We start from the raw sequence: 13,500 nt of genomic DNA on the forward strand, positions 1-13,500 counted from the left end.
GGCAGAGGAAGCAGGTCACACACCAAGATTAATCAATGGCAGCGGCAGCCTCGCTGTGGCTGCAGCTCCCTGCCCCTCCTGCTGCCGCCGCCGTCCACACCCTCTCCTTTCCAGGCACCATCGGCTCTTCTTCTTCTCTGGCCTGCAAGAAGCATCATTCACAGGTGCCTAGAGGGAGCATTCTCTGCAGCAGCAGCAGCAGCAGTGGCTCCTCTAGTTCTGCTGCTTCTGCTGTGACCAAGGAGCAGGAGGCAGTGGCTGCTGCTGCTACTGCTTCCCAGGAAGAAGAAGCAGCAGCAGCAGCAGTGGTAGTTCCTGAGCCTGAATTTGTCAGCTACAGGGATGACCCCAACTTCAGGTTTGTGTTTTTAATTTTGTTTTCTTAGATGGAACTTCATGTGTATCTCTAATTAGCATGATCTTGGCATTAATCAGAGGTTAATGACTTCTAGTGTAGTGTCAGAATGAGTCCAAGAATCTGTAACTTACTGAATTTGTCGGCTTCAATATTATATATGTCTTCTTTCATGTTTCATCAAGTGGTTCCATGGTCTAGCGGTTAGGACATTGGACTCTGAATCCAGTAACCCGAGTTCAAATCTCGGTGGAACCTTTTTTTTTCTTTCACCTGTATGTACACTTTGCCTAGAATGACAAGCACAATTTGTGATCTGTAAAGCCAAGATTCTGCTTACCACTTTAGCAAATCCCTTTCGAAACTATATTCTGAAGATTTCTGATGGGTGCTATATCCCAGTTTAAAAACAAATCCCTTTCGAAACAATATTCTGAAGATTGCTGATGGATGCTATATGCCAGTTTAAAACCAAATGAGAAGAGAAAAAATGTTCTCTTTTCCTGAAAATTGAAAAAAAAAAACGTATACACACTTTGGCTAGAATGACAAGCACCATCTGTGATCTGTAACCCAAGATTCTGCTTACCAGTTTAGCAAATCCATCTCGAAGCAATCTTCTGAAGATTGCCGATTACATTTACCAGTTTGAAGCCAAATGAGAGAAGAGAAAAAAAAAAACATCTTCTTTTCCTCAAAAAAACTGGAAAAAGAAAATGTACCTGTGATCTTAAATCAGAAACCACCAATCCAGTTCAGTTTGGATCCATGCATGTTAGCTGAGAATCTGTGCTTGTTGCGGTGGTGGGTTCGATCTCCTCGTCTTCAGGGGATGCAGAGGGTGCGGGCGGGAGGAGGTGGAGAGGGGCTGCAACGGCGAGGGGCGGATCCAGGGCGGCATAGCCACCGTGCCGGGCTTCGGGTGGTGGCCGATCAAGGCGTACCGGCCGTGCCCCGGCTTCGTCGCCTCCGGCGGCCGGTACCGGCGGCAGGGGCAGAGCATGGACGACGTGGCGTCCGGCAGGGGGAAGAAGGTCTCCTCCAAGACGAAACAAAAGGTAACTGCTCGTCTCGTTTTTCTTTCAAACATTTAGACGTGTAAAAATTTCACGTAATTATTATTTATTTCATTCTTATTTGATTTGTCATTTGATATAATTTAAGCATAACTTATGTTTTACATACTTGCAAAACAGCTTTGAATAGCACAACAGTTAAAAATGTTTAAAAGCCAACGATGTTATCTATTAAAATCAAAAGAGAATGACATTTGATTATGACATTCTTAGGAATTTCACAGGAAACAGAGGATGAGAGGAAATCTAAGATGGGAAAAAACTTTTTTTTTATGAAGTTCGTAGGAATTTCACGAGATGGGTAATTATCCGAGGAAAAAACAATCATTTATGATTTTCGTTCAAATTTCATACCAGGTAGAGAAATATATAAGGAAAAAACATTTCTTCTATTATTTTCGTTCAAATTTCATAGCAAGCAGAGAAAAAATACGAGGAAAATACGCTTCTTTTATGATTTTCGTAGGAAACAGAGATTCCCCGAGAATAAAGTAAACTCTTTTATATGAAATTCTTGTGTTCCAAACAAACACATACGATTCTTGCTCGTACAATGTAACATATCAGCTGATCTCACTTTGGGTTTCCAACTTGCAGTGAGAGCTAAGACTGAGAGGTGATCCAATCCAAGAAATTTCAAGTCTGGAAATGTAAGCAATTTTGTCTGACGTGATCAAGGAGAAGGCAGAGTATGCATCACCAAGAATGTCAAGAATTATGTCAGACTCTTAACATTATCTAGGTCAGACAAGAGTGTTTAAATCCAGCCTGCAAAACTCAGTAGCCCCATTTAGCTCGGATTGACTGAATATTCCAGTGTCACCTGGCTTTCATGGTTTGCATATTGCTATTGCTACCCAAGTGTAATAGCATAATTGTATTGGAAGTACTATCCTATGATAGAGTAGTAATACCATCAAATTTTTTATTCACTGGCTTGATGATTACTCTTCACTGGGACATGACTGGTAATTTCGATTCAAAATACTGTTACTGAATGTATTGCGAACAAAAACATAGATCATCTGAAAACTACATCAAACGGCAGCAACACGCATGTACTTGTGTTGATGCCATATACAAGTGATGGTACCGTGGTTATACAGCCCTGGCTACAAACAGTTTAGGACCATCACTTAAAAATCAGTAAGAGAAATTAAAATGAATGATTCTCATCAAGCTGTTTCTCTTCACCAATTGTAAGTTTCGTCTACACCATCCAGCAAGGATGTTCAAAACAAAAGTTCCTTTGCATCATCCAGCAAGGATGTTCAGAAAGCATACTTTGAATCAATTAATGGAGAAACCACGTCATTTGCATGTTCCTTCAATTCTTTACTTGAATTTGGTTAGATGGAACCCCTTCTATCATCTTCCTTTGGAAGATGCAAAAAAGCTAGTGAAAGCGAAGGAAAACTAACGGGGTAATCTGCTGCAGACAGCAAAGTGACACCCTAACTTATGATCTGATGGTTTGTCAGTTATGTATGTCCACCTTATCACGGTTCCAACTGTGCCCCTGAAACTAACATCAAGATAGTTGCAAAATGCAGCTGGCTCTGCAGGCATGAGGCCATCATCTACCTAACTCCAATGAGAAGGGAATGCATGTATTTAGCTAAGCGTTTATGCTGTCACCGCAGGTGGGAAGGCTTTGCACCAAATGGATTACTTCCAGGGGTAGCTGGTGAACGAACTGTTGGTGAACCCTGTACTCTCTGGAAAAGGAAAGGACATCAGGTCCATTGTCATATCACCATTTTCCATTCTTCTGAATTCAATACATTTTGGATAAAAAAATAAATTTGAAGAAACACATATTAAAAATGGCGAGTATAAACTAGATATTGAAGGGCAAATTAAAATAAAATCGATCTTCAAAGAAACATTTTGAACATGGACCTCATCCTAGGATTGGCCAGTTTTCACAGGGGCAAGTTAAGTAGTTAACTGGCCGTAAATTCGCGTTACCTAAGAACATATGAACAATAATTTATAGTATTGCTATACAGACGTCTTATCAATAGTATAACATGTTGTATGTTACGATAATAGATAGTGTATATGTAAGTCACTTTATTGTTTACATAAGCCATAGATAGAGTGGATGAAACTATGCACTAATGAACATGTTACTTCTATTTAATCAATCGCAGTTTTGTCAAATAAATGATCAATTGATTGCAGCAATAATATTGCACTTTCTATTTCATTGAACAAGTTCCTTTTTTCAAATGGAGCATTTACTATCTAGCAGACACCTCTGGCCTCCCCTTTACTCTCACAAGGCAGCTACATGCACCCTAAGAATTCTTGTTTCAGGAGAAACTTAACAAAAACCAAGCTAAGCGTATCAGATTTTCTGGCAGACCCCTCTGGCCTCCCCTTTACCCTCATAAGGCAGTTACATGCGTCTTACAGTTTCAGGAAAGACTAAACAAAAACCAAGCTAAGTTTATTAAATTCTCTAGCAGAGCCCACCCTGTTAGAAGGCAGCTCCTGTATGTGTACTTATTACAGTAACACCTCATATAAACGGTGCATTCTATTCCCTACACTCCAAAATGTAAGCATTTCTAGAATTTAAATCTTGTACCAAAACATAAGCATTTTTGGCACTATTCACAGTAATGCTTATCACATCAATCATTTTCCATCAAAAATTCTTATCGTTTTATCCTCACCTACCCACCAACCCCTATCCATTCCTCATCTATTGAGGAGCATCATAGTCTTTCTTCTTAACCTTAATCTCTACTAAACAACCTTGAAATGTTTATATTTTAGGACGGGTGTAGTATTCATTATCTAACTGTAGGTCTTGCCTCTGGATGACAATAAATTACCAAATTAATGCAGTTAAAAAATAATAAATTAGAAAGTTCACCTGTACCATTGCTGGTTGAGTGAGATATTCCATGAGCTGATGCTTTTTCTTGCTGAACAAATCCTTAACTTGGCTCAACAAATCTCCTTCTCTTTTCATGTCCTCAAGAAGCCTTTCCTTTTCCCAGTTCTTATGTTTAACTTGCTCTTCCAGTTCAGTTATAGTTCCAGGTAAGTTTGAGACACCAAGATTTACGGTTACAGGAAATTTTATACCCAAGCTTGTCCTACAAAGGCCATATATAATAATTGTAACAAAAAAAAAGGTCATTATGCTTTGTATGCTTGTTTGACAATACGACTAAACAGAAAAATGATGGTATAAGCAACACAAACAGTGTAATAGAGTTAGCACATTATTTTAGCAACACGAACAGCTCATACTCATTAAAGGACATAAAAATCACTGAAGGATCCACAATGTGAAGAACACTAACGGTCCATCAGTGTTATTATTTAATGTTAAAGGATAAATTCATATAATTGCATACCTATTTCCTAGGCAGAATGAGCCATTAGGCCTCAGTATAGCACCATCCAAAGACACAGCACCATCATTTATCAATGGAATAGCATTTCGCAATTCAGCTCTCGTCTTATAGACTTGCAAATGAGAAAACAGGCTGTAAAACAAAGTTTCCCTAAGACCATGGCCCCCAGCTGTGAGACAACTCAAATTTGTCTGGTCCAAATGTATCAAATTTACTGCAAAACCCAGAAAACCAGGAGGAATCTCCCCATTAGGCAACCTTGGCTTATGCAAAAGAAGTTTTCTCTGTGGATCATTGATCATCAAATCACCAGAAAATGGCCTGCAAAGTGTAATAGTGCATAATGTTAAGATGTTCATCTGATTGAGTCCAAAATATAATAGCACATTTAAACACACCTTATATTTTCAAGACAAAATACAGTGAATCTTCCATCTACAAATTTTCCAATTGTGCGACCTAGGCCATGAATGCCACTGGTTTTATCAATTATACCTTCCTTGTCATATGTTTCAAGACCCTTGACACCATCATAAGTCTTGCAGACGACACCAAGCATATTATCCAATCCCAAGTACTCTGAGAGTATTCTATAACAAATACATAAGAAAAAAATGGGTACCACCAAGTAAATAAAAACATCATGCCCACTAACTTTGCACCAATTGGTGCACTAAATCTTGCACCAAAACAAAGAGAGAAAAATGACCTGCTAAGGTTATCATCATTTAATTTTCCCAAAGTAGCAACAATACCAAGAACATCTTTCACCAGTGGAAGCTTTGACGCATGCTGATAATGACGGACTTTCAGTTGGCAGATAATCCCCGCTGCTGTCTCATCCTGATTGAGTATACTTTGAATAGTGCGCTGTTCCGCTTCTTCAACAGATGTGTCATTATTTGAAATGGCCGCCATTGATGAATAATAATTGCCAATTTTAACTGAGAAAAGTTCCAAAATTCAGCATATAAATAAAGGCAATGAGTTAAAGAAAAGGTATATAGATAGCTTTGTTATTTTTATTCAAATTACATTACTTGCACGATAAATTCAAGCTTTACCCACAGGCATCCAATGAAATGGACCAATCGTGGTGCTAAGAACATTAGAGAATAATAAAGGTTCCGACACAAATTTCTGTGAAGGTGCAATGGACAGCAAGGTTTGTGCAAACAGAGTCCAATTTCATTATCAGTAGTTGGCTAATCCTGCCAATAATGCCAATAAGTAGAGATCAAAACTTAAGATATTCTAATCAAAGAGACCTAATTTTGATTTACATAGATGCATATGCCATGTGAAATAATAGCACCACAAGGATATTTATTCATCCCAAATAATTTGAGTTTCTCTTCCGACGATATCAACAACTACATCTAATTATCTATATATTTCTATTTAAAATATTTGAGTTGGGGATTGTTGGTTCCACACCCCATCCCATCTCTCACATGAATAATTTCATGCCAAAACATGGGTTTGTCATCCTCTTCATAAATCCACTATCCATGATTCCACATCTGGATAATTGAATGTAAATATGGAATTCAGGTTTGTAGAGAATATATCTTACATACTAGAAAATAGAAATGTCAATTTCCTTTCACACACACAGTTAGCCACATGCTCACAGCGAAAAATATAAAGTGATCTCTGTATGAATGTCATCACGACCGAAGCTCCATAGTTAACAGGCTTATTTACCAAGAACTATGCAACTTAATACTCGAATTATATACCATAGTATTAATTAAGTCATGCTCGAATTATCTACCATACCTATTACTCCATCCGTTTCAGGTTTATTCATATGAATCTAGTAAAAACCAAAACATCTTAATTCAGAAGGCAGTAGCGTCTTACTTCCCAGGTCGGCACACAACTCCTCGATGACATTTAGCTCAGACCTGAGAAACCTAATGTTCTCCTCGTGGTGGTTCACCTTGAGCCCCAGCTTCTGCAGCTCCTCCTGCATCTCCTGCAAACCCACGCACACAACCCGATATCAGACACGAATTTTCCCAAGCATTGCAATGTTTTCAGTTCGGCATCATCAACAGCAGCATTAAGAAGGCAGAGGCAGCAGCAGCAGAGGCACACCTTACTGGTGAACTCGAATATCTGCAGCGTCAGTGGAGCCTCCATGCCGCGCTCTGCAGGTTGAACCAGGAAGCTAGGTGGCAAATCTGCAGGGCAGAGAGGGAGGGAGATAGATCAAAAGGTCACGCAGTAGAGAGCAAAACGAGGAAGAGAAGGGGGGCGAAACCCACCTCCCCACCATCGCCGCGGCGAAGCCGATGCCACCGGCGCGCTGTCCTGCGCACGAACGCGCGCGACAGAGCAGGCGACGGTGGCAGATTGAAGATGAGCGTGGAAGAGTGGGAGGGAGAGATTCGGAGGGGAAGGAATTTGGCAGTTTTCGGTGTGGGGATGGAGACGGGGAATTTCGTATAGATCTAGGGCTTGTTTGATAGCTACCACTAAGGGCAGGGTTCTGATTGATATCGCTATGGTTGCATGTTCGCTGACGTGTAAGAGAGATAATAGGATAAAGAAAAGTGGTTGTTTTGTATGGAGTCAGCAAAACATCGATTATTAGCGCATAAAATTAAGAGACAACCAGAAAGTCTGCTTTGTATATATGCTGCTCTAACATAGACGCTAATCAGATGGAATATGAACGGGGATTAATTAGCCTGTAACTATGAAGAGTCAGATTGAAAGATTATTCTTTGTATGAGGAGTTTTTTCTGCTGACATGTCTTGAGATAGAGCCCATAATAAACTCCATTGAACATGTCATACGGACATTTACAAGGTTGAGTATTCTCTCTGTGCTACGTAGACGAATACATTTTAAAATCACTCTTTCTACAGTGGAAACCATCTTATTAAATAGGACCCACGGCCACTTTGCATTTCAGCCTTTTTATTTTTCCCTCCTCTCTCCCATTCGGTCGCTCCCCCCCCCCCTTGCACCTCCGGTGTCGGAGGCAGCGGTCCATAACGGAGCACCGGGACAACCAAAGTGGCTCTAGCCAGCGGATCTGGAAACGGCAAAATAAAGATGGCGGAGCTTGGGCCGACGGAGGTGACGGCCACAAGCGTGGGGTGGTGCAGGTGTCACATGCGTCATGCCCAAGGCACGCGAACCTCTGCACGGAATCGTCCAGGCATTGCATCGCACTCTCTCTCTGACATGGCGGGCCTGGGCCACTCGTCACGTCAACGCAGTGTGAATGCCCTAATGCTAGAGGTGAAAATATAAGCATATACCGCGCATTCAATGTAATTCATAATAACTATCAGTATTTGCAACTCATAATCTGTAAATGATGTAAATAAATGGTAATATTTGCATTCAGTCATACAATTAACTTCATCGTATTGAAACCATGGAATGAGTTTGTTTTCTAAGAACTAACGATCGTTTGTAAAGTGGCATGTTAACTATTTTATCTATTATGCATCAAAGTATAAAAGTAGTAGAATTGTGGCCGTCGTTCTTACGAGAACTACGATTCCCATACCAGCAGCTCCCATTGTTTCAGGATCCAACCTCATCCTTCTTGAGAGGGATCTGGCCATCCTGACCCCTTTCCTAAGGAGTGAGCGGGCCTCCTGTCCCATTGAATAGGGGGCAAACTGTCCCGATCTCCTCCCATAAAGAGAAAATAGGCATTAAGGCAACCCGATGTTAGACATCCCAACACACCCTTAAGTCCAGGCACTAGAAAGCTAATGCATGTGTTTTAGGAACATGAGTTACCATATTAGTAGCTCGCGGCATCTTGGAACCTAAGTTCGCGGCAATGCCCCGGCTATCTTTATATGCCATCAAACACTTCCTGCACTTTCTACTTCTCAATCCCTCACCACCTCTCCTACAGTCCTACGCTAGTCCCTATTAAAGTTTGGTTGCAAAAGGTCACTACAAAGTTAGAGTACAAATCTTACAAAAGATGAGGTCCTAGAGAAAAAAAGAAAAAAAACATCCTTTAGCAAGATGTAAACTCACCTATCATAACATGTCTGATGTTGCCTCAACCAAACATACAGTGGTGTGCTCAAAGCAAACTTACTAGTAAAGCCAACTTACTTGTTATAAATTTATATTATAGTCAACACATATAAGAGCAAGTTCAATAGTATAGCCAACTACTAGCTCCAATTCATCTATAGTCAATCTAATAGCCAATTCATACAATAGTTACCTACAAAGTATTAATACATAGTCTCACATGTCATACATCCACTGCGTCTTGGAACCCGTGATGCAGCTGGCTACAAATAAGGTAGCTCACTCATCTTCTCTTTCCTCTCTTATGTCTTTAAAATATGTTTATAGCTGGCTTATAGTCTATGAGTAAGTTCAATAGTATAGCCAACTACTAGCTCCAATTCATCTATAGTCAATCTAAGAGCCAATTCATACAATAGTTACCTACAAAGCATTAATACATGGTCCCATGTGTCATACATCCACTGCTTCTTGGAGCCCGTGCTGTAGCTAACTACAAATTAGTAGCTCACTCATCTTCTCTTTCCTCTCTTATATCTTTAAAATATGTTTATAGCTGGCTTATAGTCTGCGAGCAAGTTCAATAGTATAGCAAACTACTAGCTCCAATTTATCTATAATCAATCTAAGCCAATTTATATAATAGTTACCTACAGAGCATTAATACATGGTCACACATGTCATACACCCATTGCGTCTTGAAACCCATGATGTAGCTAGCTACAAATTAGTAGCTCACTTATCTTTTCTTTCCTCTCTTATATCTTTAAAATGTGTTTATAGCCGCTTATAGTATGCTATTGTACCTGCTCTAATAGATTAGTTATGAGGTTGGTTATAGTTTTTATCTCTTATCTCTTTCTCTTACCTTTGCATTTAATGCATTTTTCTCGGTGTGGGTGCATAGCTAGCTCTTGCATATGGACTTAGTGTACTGTTATAGCTAACCTATAGCCTACTGTTATACTTTCTCTCGTGACTATTGTCATTATTGTTGATTCACTATTCCTTAAATCAATTATTGTTAAATGGGCATATGGACTTATCACTTATCTTGCTACCTTCTTATGAAAAGTATTACCTTCCTTTTAGGGTATAAGATATTTTGGTTTTTCTTAGATCTATATGGATACTGATAAATTTGAACATATATATAAAATATATATATTGGTTTATAGATAAATCTAGAAAAAGCCAAAATATTTTACAGCCTAAAAAGAGGGAGTATTAGCACAATCCTTATCTTTAAGGAAAATTTCAAGACTATCATTATAATTTTGCTAATTATAATTTTGCTAATTAGAGATATGGCATATCTTCAAAGCCACCAGTAAATAGTACTCTCTTGCTATAAATATTTGAGCGGATAACCTTGGACATAACGTTTCACCGTTAAACTTATGTAAAAATAATGTAAATATGTGAAATATAAACCAGGGTTAAAGTAGCTTCAATAATCAATCTAGTTAACACAAATACGTGATATTTACATGATTTTTTAGTTATAAATGTTAAACAGTATGTCTAAAGTGGAAATGAGTTTTATCTTCTCTTTTTTAACTAAGAGGAGGGTTTAATCCTATTTTGTACTAAGAGACGAAAATAAATCATGTCTATGTAAGGATTTATGGATGGACAATAAATATTATTGTCTCCCTAAAGAATTTGATACCACTAGCCATCTTCTTACCTCTTTACATCTAAACACACCTTCACTATCACTTTCTCTAATTATATAAATCTAAAAATACAATAACATCTAGAAAACCTAAAAGTCCTGCACTACTGCTCCCTCCATCCAAGAAAACTAGCTTGTAGAGGAGTGCATAACACAGTTGGCCAGGACGGAACACGCGTAAAAAAAATACATACTTGTGTGCGTTTGGTGCAAGTGTGTGACCATGTGATTATGTGTGTTCAACATGCACCTTTGAAAAAAACTAACTTGTAGCTATAAAAGTTTAGGTTAGAAGTTGTTCAGTCTGTAAAGATTGTAGCTCTTCTAGTTTATTCTAAATTATAAGAAATTTTGTGGAAATGGTTATCCCTTGAATCAAGTCTAATTCATTTTTTTCAATCTTACGTCTAATAAGTAATAACCCCACGTATCTAAGCACGTCTCATTTAACACGGATATTCTAATCTTCTATCTACTTATATTTTTTCTATAATGTTTGACTTTAAAAAATAAAAGTGACTTTGTAATATGATATAGATGGAGGATTTTTTTTAATTTTTTTTAAAAGATGGTATAATGTCTTATGATAGTATGGGGCTGGATGGATTATTCATCTTCGGGAGGACGCACCGTACTGTGCATTCTTTTATTTTTTTATAAAAAAATTGATTTTTGACAATCATTTTAATAGTATGAATGATGAAATTAATCACTGCAAGTTGAAAAGCTACTCTAAAAAGTAAAAAAGTAAGATGATGAATTATTATATAAAACTTTTTTAAAAATACATCATTTAACTGCTAGAAAATATGCGTGTAAAAGTTGAGGAAAAAATTCAGAAAATATGCAGCCAACGCTTGTACTCTCCGCCATTTATTTAACGTATTTGACTTTTGAATTTACGTTTAACTATTTATCTTATTTAAAATTTTGAGTAAATATAAATTATAAGTCATGCTTATAGTGTTATTAAATAATAAATTAAATCATTAATAAAACAATTAATAATTATACAATTTTTAATATAGAACGAACAATCAAATGCAATGGAATTAAAGCGCGATTAAAAAAAACAGGAATAGCCTATTTTACTCCTCTGCCGATCGGTTAGCGGCCTCCCCAAGCAAACAGTCGCTCTAGGCGAAGACGGCCATGGCGCGCCTCCTCCTCACTCTCCTCTTCCTCCTCCTCGCGCTGCTCCCGCCGGCCGCGAGCGTCTCCGGCTCGGAGACGCCGCAGTACACGACGGTGCACACGGAGTCCGACTTCGAGGTGCGGCACTACCGCGCCACCGTCTGGATGTCCGCCCCCTCCGACGACATCTCCTTCCACGTCGCGACCAAGCTCGGCTTCCACCGGTAAGAAGAGCAAGCAACCCCGCGGCTGATCGGAGACCCTCGTCCTCCTCGGGTTACCACTTGGTAGGAGTAATCTTGCGATGTAGTTGTAGCAGTAGGTGGGGGGAGGGGGGTGGGGGGGGGGGGGGGGGGGGTTGTCTTCCCTGTAGACGAAACCCTGCCACTTCTAGGTAGATCTTTGGTGAGCACATCCCTTGGAATTGTGTGCTTAATTGTTCTCTAGGAATGGGGATTTGTGGATTATACAAGAGTTTGATGAGTAAAATTGTGGGTTGTTGCAGCGACACTTGAGCAAGATGCGTGCTCACTTCAGTTTAGAATTGGGGGAGAATGTGGTATATATTGAGTTTGAGACAATATTGATGAATGATGATGCTCAGTTCTGTTATCCGGGAAGAAATGGGGTCTTTGTGAGAGATATTTATAGCAGAAAAAGTATGTAGGACTCTGTTGTTACCCACAAATTAGGGGCTGATCTCATCTTAATTTTAGTAGGATTTGATAGTGCTACAAAGTCTTCGGCTAAATCAGTGAAGAACTCTCCATGTAGTGCAGAGATAAAAGGCATTTTTGGTTAATTTGCGGGAGAGATTTATTGATCCATTGCATTGTTTTGCCACTTCCCTATTTAGAACCCATAAAAGTCAACTCCAAACTGTATCACATTTGTTGTGGGTATTTTAGTACTTATGTGATTATTTTAATTCTCAAGACAGTAACTAACAACATGGTAGCATGTGAACTAGAGCATCAAGGCATCTGTATACATTCAGTTGCTATCCCAGTTACATCAGCCCATAAGATCTGTTACATTGATCTCTGTTCATCATTCGTTCCAACTTGCGCCTTTTGAAATTCAAACCTTGTCGAATTTGCTTCCTACAAAGCACTAACCCTTGGTGTTGTTCCTGCCAGATTGTTCCAGTACCTGATGGGAGCAAACCTCAACTCCTCCAGGATCAGGATGACAACCCCTGTCCTAACTAGCATCGTCCCAGGCGCAGGGCCGCTGCACTCCTCGGCCTACTTTGTGCGGCTCTACTTACCAGAAAAGTTCCAGGATTCCCCTCCTGTGCCCCTCCCCGAGCTGAACCTCCACCCAGATAGGTGGCCAAGCCACTGCATTGCGGTGAGGAGCTTCTCGGGCTATGCACGGGACAACAATGTCGTCGAGGAAGCGGAGAAACTTGCGTTGAGCTTGAGCCATTCGCCGTGGGCTAACTCGACGAACTACCCTAGCAAGAATGCCTACTCAATTGCGCAGTACAACAACCCGTTTCGCATCATTGGCCGTCTCAATGAGGTATGGTTTGATGTTGACTGCAAGTCAGCTGGCATTGAGGCGTACTAAAAATGGTTTTTTACTGTGTATCATCACCAGAAACCAAAGTTTAATGTGTGTCAGTACCGCATAAGTCATGTATATATGTGTTCATGGTGATAAAATCTGATGGAAATGCTGGTTATTTTCGTGGTGTATCAGTCCATCAGCGCTGAAATGACACAGCAGGGTGTCAAATGTAATGATCCACTATGTACTCCCAAGTTGCAAGCTTGACTGCTCGACTCAGACTGATCTTGCATGTAAATTGTGCGGCTAATGTGATGCTTCCACTGCAATTACCATATTAC

The 13,500-nt window shown here is 39.6% G+C and overlaps 3 protein-coding genes and 1 non-coding gene across 4 annotated transcripts; 3 read left to right on the forward strand and 1 right to left on the reverse strand.

Moving 5' to 3' along the window:
• The first annotated feature begins 10 nt into the window (after window positions 1-10).
• On the forward strand, window positions 11-2,115 carry LOC102704381. Its single transcript, XM_015832609.2, has 3 exons — window positions 11-358; window positions 1,185-1,413; window positions 2,029-2,115. The coding sequence occupies exons 1-3, from the start codon at window positions 36-38 to the stop codon at window positions 2,029-2,031; spliced, it is 555 nt and encodes a 184-aa protein (XP_015688095.2). The 5' UTR covers window positions 11-35; the 3' UTR covers window positions 2,032-2,115.
• Window positions 542-613, forward strand: TRNAQ-CUG. Its single transcript has one exon. It is a non-coding gene; the product is annotated as a tRNA-Gln (tRNA).
• A 302-nt stretch (window positions 2,116-2,417) lies between the features above and the next one.
• LOC102704662 (protein DEFECTIVE IN MERISTEM SILENCING 3) lies at window positions 2,418-7,166 on the reverse strand. Its single transcript, XM_015832608.2, has 8 exons — window positions 7,082-7,166; window positions 6,912-6,997; window positions 6,675-6,789; window positions 5,518-5,752; window positions 5,207-5,398; window positions 4,809-5,129; window positions 4,325-4,544; window positions 2,418-3,149 (listed from the first exon to the last, which is right to left on the reverse strand). The coding sequence occupies exons 2-8, from the start codon at window positions 6,954-6,956 to the stop codon at window positions 3,066-3,068; spliced, it is 1,212 nt and encodes a 403-aa protein (XP_015688094.1). The 5' UTR covers window positions 6,957-6,997; window positions 7,082-7,166; the 3' UTR covers window positions 2,418-3,065.
• Window positions 7,167-11,615: 4,449 nt separating this feature from the next.
• Window positions 11,616-13,451, forward strand: LOC102707066 (heme-binding protein 2-like). The gene is made up of 2 exons (XM_040519938.1): window positions 11,616-11,868; window positions 12,784-13,451. The coding sequence occupies exons 1-2, from the start codon at window positions 11,663-11,665 to the stop codon at window positions 13,217-13,219; spliced, it is 642 nt and encodes a 213-aa protein (XP_040375872.1). The 5' UTR covers window positions 11,616-11,662; the 3' UTR covers window positions 13,220-13,451.
• The last annotated feature ends 49 nt before the right edge of the window (window positions 13,452-13,500 follow it).

The sequence above is a fragment of the Oryza brachyantha genome, chromosome 1 (genome assembly GCF_000231095.2).
Source record: "Oryza brachyantha chromosome 1, ObraRS2, whole genome shotgun sequence".
Lineage (NCBI taxonomy): Eukaryota > Viridiplantae > Streptophyta > Magnoliopsida > Poales > Poaceae > Oryza > Oryza brachyantha.

Bases quoted from the DNA above. Each gene is read 5' to 3' on its own strand.
- LOC102704381 (XM_015832609.2), top strand. From the start codon at position 36: ATGGCAGCGGCAGCCTCGCTGTGGCTGCAGCTCCCTGCCCCTCCTGCT. The intron at 359-1,184 runs GTTTGTGTTTTT...CCTCGTCTTCAG, and splicing joins AGGGATGACCCCAACTTCAG to GGGATGCAGAGGGTGCGGGC.
- LOC102704662 (XM_015832608.2), bottom strand. From the start codon at position 6,956: ATGGAGGCTCCACTGACGCTGCAGATATTCGAGTTCACCAGTAAG. The intron at 6,790-6,911 runs GTGTGCCTCTGC...GTGGGTTTGCAG, and splicing joins TATTCGAGTTCACCAGTAAG to GAGATGCAGGAGGAGCTGCA. The intron at 3,150-4,324 runs GTACAGGTGAAC...TTCCTTTTCCAG, and splicing joins ATCTCACTCAACCAGCAATG to AGAGTACAGGGTTCACCAAC.
- LOC102707066 (XM_040519938.1), top strand. From the start codon at position 11,663: ATGGCGCGCCTCCTCCTCACTCTCCTCTTCCTCCTCCTCGCGCTGCTC. The intron at 11,869-12,783 runs GTAAGAAGAGCA...TGTTCCTGCCAG, and splicing joins ACCAAGCTCGGCTTCCACCG to ATTGTTCCAGTACCTGATGG.